This window comes from Fusarium oxysporum, chromosome VIII (genome assembly GCF_013085055.1).
Source record: "Fusarium oxysporum Fo47 chromosome VIII, complete sequence".
Classification (NCBI taxonomy): domain Eukaryota; kingdom Fungi; phylum Ascomycota; class Sordariomycetes; order Hypocreales; family Nectriaceae; genus Fusarium; species Fusarium oxysporum.
This window is the reverse complement of record NC_072847.1, coordinates 1,715,318-1,727,548: the sequence shown is the minus strand read 5'-3', so window position 1 is coordinate 1,727,548 and position 12,231 is coordinate 1,715,318. Positions and strand designations below refer to the sequence as shown.

Here is a 12,231-nt window from a genome sequence, read left to right as displayed (position 1 = left end):
TTTTCATTCTCCCCTCCTCCCTCGTTTTCCTACCTGCATAGCCTTCAGCTGTCGCTACCTCGCGATATTTTATGAAGGTTGGTATCAATCACCTTCCTTTTCGTTCCTCGCCGGCACGGGCGTTCCTTCTTCGACAAGCTGTGCAACAGCAACGAGTTCAGGTGCACTCAGCTGGTCCGATATATTCACCAAACCTCGACGCAATGTTACAGCGTGCAAACAGCCAATACGAGGCCACCGGCCCTCCTCCCCAAAGGAGCCAGCCCAGAAGCCAATCGTTTCTTCCTTCTAGCAGCCCAAGTACTCATAATGCCGATATTCGACAACAACTAAAGAAGTCAAACGCCCCTGCTGTGTCGGCGAGGACCATGCCACAATTCTCCAGACCTCTTCAAAATCGACCTTCTAACATGAACCAACTCTCAAACAATTCTCGACCGCCAAACGGTGTTGGCGTTGGATCACTGGCTTCTCTCTGTGGAGGATCAAACTCATTCGGCGGGCAAGCAGATGTTGTTGATCTCACTGGACCTGAAGCTCACGCAAAGGCCCAAGCAGCGGTCTTCTTTACAGAAGACGACTTTTGTGACGACGACGACCTAGATCTGGATTTCCAGGCCCCTTCAGCACTACCACCACTTCCTGCAAATACTCCATCCAAGCGCACTACCAAGGAGAGCATGCCGCCCCCACCACCAACCTCGACACAGACAGACAAGGCTATACCTTGGTCTTCATCACCACCCTCACATTTCCTACCGCCGCCCCGCAATACATCTGTCACTTCAACGATGGCCAATATCTCAATGAAGCGCGATTCTTCTGGTGATCGAGATGACTTTGATGTTCCGGTCCCTAAAAAAGCCAAGAAACGCGTACTGCCTCAAAGTTTCAAGCAGGAAGAACCTGAAGATGAGGATGATTTTCACCCCCAGGTCGCCCAAACACCGAATAACAAGCGGAAGGATTTTCTTAATCCCACAGCCAGCGCTGTCAAGGAACAGAAGAAACAATTCCGAACTCAGCGTCAGCAAGAGCAGCCAACGACCAGCACCGATCTCTCCATGGATGAAATCCAAGAAGTCACCACTTCGCATTCCAAGGGTAATTTTGCCATATCGCTCAGTGAAGAGCAGAGACACGTCTTGGATTTGGTAGTGAACAAGAACCAGAGTGTCTTCTTCACTGGTGCGGCCGGAACTGGTAAATCTGTCCTCATGCGAGCCATCATCACGGAATTGAAGAAGAAGTATGCCAAAGACCCAGAACGAGTTGCGGTTACTGCCTCCACGGGACTTGCTGCATGCAATATCGGAGGCATTACGCTTCACAGCTTCTCTGGTATTGGACTTGGCAAGGAGGATGCCCCAACACTAGTCAAGAAGATCCGAAGGAATCCCAAGGCAAAGAATCGCTGGTTGAGAACTAAATGCCTTGTCATTGATGAGATTTCCATGGTAGACGGAGATTTGTTTGACAAATTGTCTCAAATTGGAAGAACGATTCGAAACAACGGGAGACCGTGGGGAGGCATTCAACTCATTATCACCGGTGACTTTTTCCAGCTTCCACCAGTCCCAGAACAGGGTGCAAAACGGGAGACCAAGTTTGCCTTTGATGCTTCAACCTGGACTACCTCCATAGACCACACTATTGGACTTACGCAGGTCTTCCGACAGCGAGATCCAGTATTCGCCAACATGCTCAACGAGATGCGCCTTGGTCGCATAACGGAAGACACTGTTCGGGCCTTCAAAAAGCTTGAGCGACCACTCAATTTCAATGATGGATTGGGAACCGCAGAGCTATTTTCCACCCGGAACGAAGTCGAGATGTCAAATGAAAGAAGGTTGAGAGATCTTCCTGGTACGATCAGGCGGTACGAGGCTCAAGATACTGGCAAAGAAGATATTCGTGACAAACTGCTGATGAACATGATGGCGCCTAAGAGTATCGATTTGAAGATCAACGCTCAAGTAATGCTGATCAAGAACCTTGATGAATCACTTGTGAACGGATCTTTAGGCAAGGTGATAGGATTCTCCGATGAAAAGACGTTCGACATGGAGCCAATTGATGAATTCGATGAGGAAGAGAGAATGGCCAAAGCTCGAAAGAAACTACTCAACACATTCAAGCGCGAATCCGATTCAAGTTCCAGTGGTACCAAATTCCCGGTGGTACAGTTCATGGCAACAGATGGCACATCACGCGTGATCCTCTGCCAGCCTGAGGAATGGAAGGTCGAATTGCCTAATGGCGAGCTCCAGGCCAAGCGAACCCAGCTGCCCCTGATCCTGGCATGGGCATTGTCAATTCACAAGGCCCAGGGTCAAACTCTCGAACGTGTCAAAGTCAATCTTGGACGTGTATTTGAAAAAGGCCAGGCTTATGTTGCTCTCAGTCGAGCGACTACACAGGATGGCCTACAGGTTCTGGGCTTTCAAAAGTCCAAGGTCATGGCACATCCTCGAGTCATAGACTTTTACAACAAACTCTACAGTGCCGAGGAGGCACTCGGAAAACCCAAGGCTCAATCTATCACTAGTTTTGTTTCCAATCGCGTTGGAGCGGCGCCCTCGAAAGCACCAGCGCCCAAGAAGTCAGCCCACCAGGTGATAGACTTAGACGATGAGGAAGAGGCGATGGCTTCTTTCGGATACTGAGTTTTCGAGCTGGTGGGGTTACATATACATGCTAAAGAGCTTACAATCTATCGATACCATTGTATGATACGGAAGAATCAGTCGAAACGCGTAGTTTCGATAGATGCGGATAACCATGGGAAAGGCGTTAAGGTGTCTGAGAAGGGCAATCTGGTCGGGATAGATACACCAAAGGCCCAGTAGATATTGAGACTTGTATGCACCAAGTTATGATAATATAAATGATGAACCGCTCTGTTAATTATGGCATCTGCTGTGACCATCAGGCCTACATAGTAATAATGCCGAAACATTTGCTCAACTGGCTTTTTGCGTTCAGCACAGACAAGTCTCCTCATGAGTCTGAGCATACCTAAGGTAAGAGAACCAATCTCATTGATAAGTCATCCAATCAAGCGATGCTTACCGCGGTTGCAAACACAAACAAGCGAGGCTGAAAGATAAGGTAAGTTGTGACGCACACCGAGGGAACCACCTTATCGATAACAAGATTGGCAACTTTGTTCCCACGCGAACTTCCCTAGCTTGCCCCATGTTGAAATGGAAGTTCTCCCACCAAGAACAAGCCCGCATCACACAACATTAAATCGCAATACGAAAACTCGCCGAAACGCCTGCAGCAATACCTTATCGCATACGGCATAGAATTCGGAGAGTTCGAGCTTTGCAACTGCCACTTTTCGAACCTCGCACCATTTCGTAGCCGGGCCCCAAGTCTCGATCTCCCCTCGTTTTACCCCATCCCGCCGCTTCGAAACTCGCCTGTAATCAGTCACTCCGTCGACGAACCCAACCACCAGGTCCTCTCGCCTCTACTTCGAAACAAGAGCAGTACTTGTTCACTCAACAAAGTAACATATAACTCTCGGGGTCTCGACTCTGCGCGACTGAGGATTGGTCTTCAAAACCTTGTCAAAGGACGTTAATGACATCTTGACTTTGCCGATCTGCCCTATCCAATAATTTGTGCCGAGGAATACAACCTTTTTCCAGTCATATAAATCGCGAAATCTTAGCAAACATGGCAACCCAGTTCATCGGCTTGCATATGCGGGTGGTGTTAAGGGACCCTCCTGGGAGCGAACTGACGGGGACAGTTGGCAATGTCCAGGCAGGAAGCGGCTTAACATTGACTAACGGTACACACAGAATTCTATCCCTACGCTTCCAAGAAAGATGCTAATTCCTGAGTTGTAGTGTTCGTCTCGGATACCAAACAATGGCTTCCTCACTTGCAGGTCCACGCCGCTAACATCGCCGATCTTGCTGAAGTCAAGAACGACAGGCCAGCGACATATACGCCTGCTCCAGCCGAATCCATCGCTGCGCCTTTCATTTCGCAACCACCACCGCAACCTGCTTTTGTAGACCCTGCGATCCTAAGTATGGGAAGACCGCCAGCAGCATTAACGCCGACAGGCTCCGACTCAAAAGTGCCATTGGAGGATGGAAGAGCTGAACTACAAGTCGCTCCTATGAGTGCCACTGTCTCAACACCGGGGAGACCCACCCCTGATCACGATCTGACTGGTTCTGTCAGTAATTTGGCCATCAACGAAGCGGTCCAAGAAATGGACAATGGCCAGCCAATTGAAGGACAGGCACCGCGATCCGCCAAGAAGAAAAACAACAACAACCGACGCTCTCGACAGTCCAAGCAAGGAAAGGGCCAGCGTGCTGAGGATGATGGCCAAGCTATTGAGGGTTCACCCGCCAGTGGCCGAGGCAAGGGGTGGAGGCAAACACCAATCCTGCAGAGTACATCATCTTTCCAACCATTCCATTCTCTGAAAAAGAGCTCCAAGGGGCGCAAAGGTATCCTCGATAACGGCTGGGCATCCGAAGATGTCACAGAAGAGATGGGCGAGTTCGATTTTGAAAACAACCTGGCAAAGTTTGATAAGCGTACCATTTTTGATCAGATGAGGAAGGAGGATCAAATCGACGATGCCAGCCGATTGGTGTCTCACAATCGAAAACCAAAGCCTGGCACAGCTGGCGGAAAGAACCTGCATTACACGGAAAATGTACTGGACCTGCCGTCCTCAACTAAGAAAGATGCAGACTTCTGGAATAGTGAGGCAGATGATGGACTGAACGAGGCTGAGAGGCTTTCTGGACGGGATGTTCGGAGTGGTCAAGGTAATAGGAGGGCTGATAGCAAATCGGGTCCCTCACGAAGATCACAGTCACGCAAGGCGAGTGCTGTTGCAATATCTGGCGGCCTTCCGCTAAGCCGCGTCAATTCTGGCGTACGTGCAGGCCACCTGTCTCGGTTGTCGATCTCTCGACCAGAATCTCGCAGTACTAACAGTAGACAGCAAGGTCACCCGCCTGGCTTATACCTCGTCCCTTCGCATAAGCGTCTTGAAACTGTTTCAGCCTTGCAGATGCTTAATCTCGAAAACATAGCAGCGAACGAGATCGGCTTAACAGAACAACTTATGGCCGAGAATGGAGGCCGAGGTATTGCTGAGGTTGCTCTGATAGCCCTTTCAGACCCTGCTATCAAAGTACGGTTCGGCCTTGCTGGTGCGAATCCCTCCTCCAGTGCTACATTGACGAGTCCGGTGGTGGTGATCCTGGCTGGAAATAACAAATCGGGTATCCGAGCTATTGCTGCTGCTCGCCATCTGCGGAACAAAAACGTCAACATGCTCGTATGCTTAGTGGGTATTGAGCGCGAGAAAGACTTGCTCGAGGACCTGCGGCAACAGATTCAACTTTATCGAGCTTTTGGTGGTAAAATTCTCAGCAAGGCAGATCTGTTCGAGCATTTGCGCAAAGCATCATCATCAGGCTCACCTGTCTCAGTATCACTCATCATCGATGCTCTTCTGGGCTTGACCATATCGTTTGAAGAACTGCGAACTGGTGACCAGGCTGCTGTGTATGAGTTGATGGAGTGGGCGAACCGGAACGAAGCGTTCGTGCTATCGGTCGATGTGCCAACAGGTATCGACCCAACTTCCGGCAAAGTGGCAGTGATAGATGGTAGCCGTCTATTTGTGAAGCCTCGATACGTTGTTGCAATGGGTGCTCCCAAGCGAGGCTTGCTCGAAGCCGTGACACCACCCGATGAGGATGACCCTCAGAACATGAACAACGCCGGACACGAAGAAGAATGGCGTCTATTTATCGCGGATATTGGCCTGGGAAGTGCCGTCTGGAGGAAGGCTGGAACCAAGATTCGAAGAGGTATCGACTTTGATGAGAAGTGGTTACTGGAGATGAAGTATCGGGATGGACAGCAGGACGGAACCGACTCTGATGAGGAATAATGTACTGCACGAAACCAGTGAGAACATCGATTCATGACATGAGGAAGGGGAAGAAGAAACGAAAGGTAGCGATAAGTTCAGCGATTGTTTTACCTGTTGCATGGGAAACGGCAAATGGGAAGATGCATTTTCGACAATACTTGGCGTTTGGTGGGTTTTATTCTGGCGCTTAGGAGGGTGCATTATTACATTTGAGGTCAAGAAGGGACCGAATACCCAGGAGTTCAGTCGAAATAAGATGCTTTTTATATGTATATAGCATTTTGATGGTTTCACTATTGCTGTAATGTGAAAATATCCATAGCTGCGGTTATTTGTGTTTTGATAGAAGATTGATTGACGGACGAGCCAAGTTTGCCAAGAGTATGGAGAAGGTTGCACAGAGGCCAAGTTAAAGTTAAGCTACGGGGAGAAAACTAAGCTTTGCCAAGCATTTTGTGAATTCCTTGTGCATGTGCAGGCTTGGCACTTTATAAAAGCTTGATTGGGTTTGTGCCAATGCTGTTATATGACGTGAGAATCTGTGAAAGGGGATGCCAACGAGCAGGTTTATTTTGAGTCACGTTACTGATTGTATATTGATGATTCAATCTACAGGTAGTATAGTGCCTAGACTGGTATGTTGTGCCAAAACAGAGTAAATAGCCCGATATTAGTTATATAGCTGCAATCAATCAATAGCTTGAGAATAGCGCTTCTGATTTTTGTTTGCCAGGGCAATAGTCGATTGATTGGCTCCAGTTGGAAAGACAGCACGCGGTCGGAGAATTCCTAGAGCCTAGTCTGATTTTAAGTTTGTTTTTAGGTTTGGGTTCATCGGCTGAGCCGACATGAAGCTGGTGATCATAGATCAGTAGATATTCAAGAGTGAAGACTCTTTGGCTGTTATATAAACCAAGGTTGCCAGGTATCTTTGGTCAACTTCTTTCGGATCATTTACAGCAACATTTGCCTCTCTCTCTCTCTCTCTGGTCGTTGATTGGCCGTTTCACGTTCTTAAAGGATCACACTATCGAGGGTCAATCTTGATCTATTGTGGGAAACCCGGGTGATCTTTTCCGTACTAACTCCCCAGAGTGCACAGTGCGGATGGCTGAGGTTCTATTATCTGCACTTAATGTGGGCATTCGATGTTGAAAACAGCAGACACTCTCAGTCCAGAACAACAAGGCGCGCAACAAAAGAGGTTTGATAGTTACAGTCATAGCCAGTCTCTGTTTATTAGCAATATATATCATATCGAATGCTTGTTAACTTTTTCTATTCATTCACACCAGAAAATAAGCATATCTGATCTTGTCAGCACCCTGACTCCTTTGACACAAAGAGGGGTCACATTGGTTTGACCATTGACTGAGAGAATTGGCGATGAGACGAAAGGGGATAAATTGAGCGCACATCAGGGTATTGATGCGTTTTGGGGGCTGAAAGAGGGCGGGGGGTTCTTTCATTCTATTCCATTCCACTAAGCCACAGGGCTGAATGTGTAAGTACCTACAACATCTGCCATCGGATGCAAGTTATTGCCGTTGATGATGAACGGTCCAAAAGTTTGACTGCAGGCAACCGATGAACCGAGAACGGATGTGCATATGCTTCATTACATTTTAACTTTAACCGACTTCCAATCTCATGATCGGTCAAGTGCCCTTCTCAAAGATGGTTTAGTTGTTCTATAATCACATCCAGAAAGTCACACATGCCACTGACAGCCCAGGAGGTGTCACTTAAACACAACACTTATGGCTGCAAAGGCACACGGCCGAGCTCATAGAAATGTGAACTGACGATAGAATCACTACGAAAGCTAGAATTACCTACATGATTGCTACTCGAGATTAAGTTTAAATTATATAAAATCATCATGGGCTATGAATAAAGTCGAGATCTGTATTGCCCAAAGACAGCTGATTGCAGGTATCGACAGCACCTAGCAGTTCATACAGTGCGTCGCTTGAAGACGAAACATCCATAGCCCACCTCATCCATGGAATGAACCGTCACTAAAATCCTCAAAATAAACCAGTTTCCCCAGTATTTTCCCTCTGTCATACTGTTCCACAAACAATCTAACATAATTTCTCAACCACGCGACGAGGTGAGACGAACGGACCAGGAGCTTATTTCTCTCTGCCCAGAGGCCAGACTCAACCTTTTCTCCTTAGCTTCTGAGCATCTTTGAGGCTTCTTCGACCCTTCGAGATCGCCACCTAACGTTGCCCGATCCCCGAGACCGGTCTTCCTGCATACCATCCACGCGACAATCGACAGTGGGAAAAGGCCAGGATTTCTCGGCGCCCAGCGTCACAGCCTCTCTGTTGTACAGTATTACGACCACGACTCTAGACCCCCCGTGTCATTCTCGATTACTTTCGCCTGCACAACCACATATTTCTCATCTCCGTGAGATTCAGAACTCCCGAGCTCCGCCTCCTTCCATTATCAGTCAAGGGCCCGCCGTAATCAATCACGCCCCCGACACTACTTGCCAGGAACTGGAGACCGGATCCAATCAATCCGCGTTTGAATCCTCCTGTTCCTTTCCCCACGATCTCTCCCCCAAATCGCGCCCCGAACACACTCGTTTTTCTTAATCGATAATCTCCAACAATTACCACGTCTCGTCGAATTCAGGTTCAGATTGATATATCTGAAATACACGAGCTGCTGCCGGTCGAAACTACCGCGTCGCTTACTCTTCGAAACGTGCCTCTCATGGCGACCGCTTAAGCGACCCCCCGATTCATAATCCTCGCCCCGACTGAACTTGCGAACCTCGTCGCTCGCGGCTGGCCATACTGTTGCGTGTTGCCTCATAGGATAACCGGCCAGCCGCAATCATGGCTGCTGCTGCCGCCCTCGACATGGTCTCCGCGACCATCACGGCGCTGCCTTCGTTGTGCACGACGACTCTCCTGCCCGACAGTGGCGTTATGACACTGGGACTCGACGGCGTCCCTGTACCATTGACCGAACCGGCTGTATATCAAGTCCCATGTCCGACCCCCGATCTCTTGCCTCGAGCCGAGTACTCCGTGACGGTTGCTGCTTCAGGCGACGAGAGCAGTCTCACTCGGCATGACCCAGCAGATAGCAGCCCCAAATTCTCCGACTTCCGCGATCCCTTTTACGCCTCTACTTTTCCGATATGCTACGCCCTTGCCGCGACTACCGTTACCGCTTACATGCTCGTTATTATGCTATTTGTCACACCGCGGTCGTTTCTTGATGGAGGAATCGTTTACCTGGGCCGACGATCCGCTTTCACTCACAGCTCATCCAGCAGTGTCACGATTGGTGGCCGGCCATGGCTACAGAAAGTTGCAGCTTTGACTGTTGCTATCTCGCTAACGATTGCCTCGGCTGACACCTTTCATGCTGCCAAAAGTCAGTACATGTGGGGGATCCAGAACGCGAATCAACTGCAGGACGAGGTGATGAATAGTGTGGAACTCAAAGTTATTAGGCTCGTCTCTGATACTTTTCTATGGTTGGCTCAGGCCCAGACTCTAATCCGACTCTTTCCCCGGCACCGGGAAAAGATCATTATCAAATGGGTCGCGTTCGCACTCATCACTCTCGATGTTGTCTTCAGTGCCATTACCAGTTTCAAATACTCGGAAAATGGCATAAACACCACCGCGCGACCCAAAAACTTTGTTCATCCCGTGCCCGCTCTCAGCTATCTGTTTCAACTCTCCCTCGGGCTCTTGTACGCAGCATGGGTTGTTTACTATGCGCTAATGAAGAAGCGCTATTCTTTCTACCACCCCTTCATGAAGAACATTAGCTTCGTCGCCATCATCTCGCTTATTTCAATCCTGATTCCCGTCGTATTTTTCATTCTCGATATCTCTCAGCCTGATTTCACTGGATGGGGAGACTACGTGCGATGGGTTGGTGCTGCAGCTGCCAGTGTCGTGGTCTGGGAGTGGGTGGAAAGGATCGAGGCTCTAGAACGAGAGGAGAAAAAGGACGGCATACTTGGACGTGAAGTCTTTGATGGAGACGATACACTCGAAATCAACGCATCCGAGTTCCCATGGCTCCGCAATCGCAAGAGCCGAAAAGGAGGCAGCTCAGGAAGTAGTGGCGACGGCGATCGACAACAAATGTCTTCGTCTGCTGCCAATGGTTGGCCGACTGTTTCCTCCATTGCCAACAGATACCGAGGGCAGAGCAATAGTGCTTTTGCCGAGACTACTGACCAATCCACACAAAGAGGCACAAGCAGAGGTTTGCGGCCCAACATCTGGCCAGCTCGCCCGGCGCCTGCTGTGACCCCTATTAGCCGAACAGATACCGCCAGCGCAGCCAGCACGGTTTATGCCGTGAGATATCAAGCACCCTCAGAAACCACATCGCGAACACCAGACCCTCTACCGCAACCGAGTGTGGTCGATCTGAGTCAACAGAGCAGCACTCCCCCAAGTCAGCACATGCATGATGAATCCAGTTCTTCAAATCAAGCTCCAGCTTCTGTACAAAATGGACATGTCGTGTCATCGCCATCACAACAATCTGCCGATCTAGAAGCAAACTCGACAAACTCGCCAGCTCAGGGCGGTTGGCGAAGTCTTGCATTTGCCGGCCCGAGGTCTGGTCACTCGGGTGAGGATGCGACAAGGGAGATGACCCAGCAATCAGATCACAATCCAGTCGCGGAGCGCGAAGGAAGGACGAATAGTTCGAGCCGATGGGATCTGAGAGCTCGCCTAGAAGATTTTGCGGCCAATCAAGCAGAGAAATTACGGGACCGCATGCGCACAGCTCCCAATACCGAGAGTCTTCCTGTAACGGTTATTCCGGCACCTCCGCGAAGAGGAGCAGCGCTGCAGCAGGTGCTCGAGGAAGAAGAGCTCAACACAGCAGAGCAGGGCTCGCCAGGTCGGGAACCTTTTACGTCCCAAAACAGGAGTACGAACAGTCCTAGCAACGCATCGCGAGACGCAACAGGAGAAATTACACAACTAGACAGGAGTCGAAGCGCGTTCTCAGGCAGCCAAGGCGATGGGCCGATCCCACCGAACAACCCACCACTATGGCGGGGTGTTCGACCGAGAATGGCCCCCGACGAAGATTACTATGATGATTCTGACGATGGATCACTATCGGGCAGGTCATCATTGGATCATCGGAGGCAAGATTCGGACTCATCGGGTCTCCACCGGACGAGTTGAGAACACTTTGTGTTGATAGCTGTGCACTTAGCGAGGCGTTGTTTTCTGCTCTCTGTTTTGATGAGCATCTGGATGATTTATACGAATGATACCCCAGGAATGAGTGTAGTAGAGTTTCGCGTGTATATCTACGGGATGGGAGGGGACAGACATGGGCGCCATGCTTGGGATTGGATCCTACATATACTAGATGGGTCGACCTTGAAAGAGGGAAACGGCATTAATGGATTGGGCAGAATCAAGATGCTCTATTGGAAGTATACATGGATACTCATAGTCAGAATGGCCTTTTCGCCTGAAAAGGACATGCCCGAATATGGCGTGTGTTACTGTGGTAAATATACTATATAAGAACAATAAGATGAAATCAACGGTTGTGCAACCATAGGGACATATTCTTTAGCAATGACAGGAAACATGAACTCTGGTGCCTCAAACCATTTGATGCCCCTCGTAAGCGGAGGCTGTTGAGAAGAATGTTTGGAGGTTACATTTGCTGACGGTTGAAATAGAAAATAACGTTCGGCATGACGTAGTGATGCATGTCAGCTGCAACGTCTGCAAATGAGAATGGACTTGAGACAATCCCGTGCCAAAGCGAAAAACATCAATTCTCGGCAAGCTCGGGAGAGGAGAGGACATGAATCATGGCAGATGGGATGATGATAGTGATAGGGGGATAGGGGATGATTGCACTATCGCACCACGTTCCTTCACATGTTTACATTGGATGTTATGCCTGGCACGGAGATTAAGGAAAACTTGGATTGAATTTTTAGAGTTTGTATGGCCCCGCAATCATTATATGACGATGCATCAAGCAGAATATCAGACAAATTATGGTGAAATCGATATCACAAGATTACCCAGCGGGAGACCTCATGGAGCGGTCAAGGAATGATAATTACCTACTCTGTATCTGTTCTCAGAACAACAATGGACTCCGCGGGTCACCGAACGCCACATTAAAGTCAGCTCTGCAGGTAATGAGATCCTCTGAGAGACCCTTGGATAATCTCAATTTTGGAGCCCACGGAGCCAGGAGGCCTATCTGTTCTCCACATTGTGGGAAGTTGACTGCTTGTAGAGGGGCTGAGGAAGAAT

The 12,231-nt window shown here is 49.2% G+C and overlaps 2 protein-coding genes across 2 annotated transcripts; both read left to right on the top strand.

Annotated features, from left to right (window-relative positions):
• Window positions 1–3,212: 3,212 nt before the first annotated feature.
• Window positions 3,213–6,380, top strand: FOBCDRAFT_229406 (YjeF-related protein N-terminus-domain-containing protein). Its single transcript, XM_059609804.1, has 2 exons — window positions 3,213–3,805; window positions 3,864–6,380. Exons 1-2 carry the CDS (start codon window positions 3,688–3,690, stop codon window positions 5,945–5,947), a joined length of 2,202 nt encoding a protein of 733 aa, XP_059465610.1. The 5' UTR covers window positions 3,213–3,687; the 3' UTR covers window positions 5,948–6,380.
• Window positions 6,381–8,571: 2,191 nt separating this feature from the next.
• FOBCDRAFT_47949 (PalH/RIM21-domain-containing protein) lies at window positions 8,572–11,290 on the top strand. The gene has a single exon (XM_054706500.2). It carries the CDS (start codon window positions 8,788–8,790, stop codon window positions 11,125–11,127), a length of 2,340 nt encoding a protein of 779 aa, XP_054562475.1. The 5' UTR covers window positions 8,572–8,787; the 3' UTR covers window positions 11,128–11,290.
• The last annotated feature ends 941 nt before the right edge of the window (window positions 11,291–12,231 follow it).

Excerpts from the sequence above, each read along its gene's own strand:
- FOBCDRAFT_229406 (XM_059609804.1), top strand. The coding sequence starts at position 3,688 with ATGGCAACCCAGTTCATCGGCTTGCATATGCGGGTGGTGTTAAGGGAC. Across the intron at positions 3,806-3,863 it reads CGGCTTAACATTGACTAACG|TGTTCGTCTCGGATACCAAA; the intron begins GTACACACAGAA and ends CCTGAGTTGTAG.
- FOBCDRAFT_47949 (XM_054706500.2), top strand. The coding sequence starts at position 8,788 with ATGGCTGCTGCTGCCGCCCTCGACATGGTCTCCGCGACCATCACGGCG.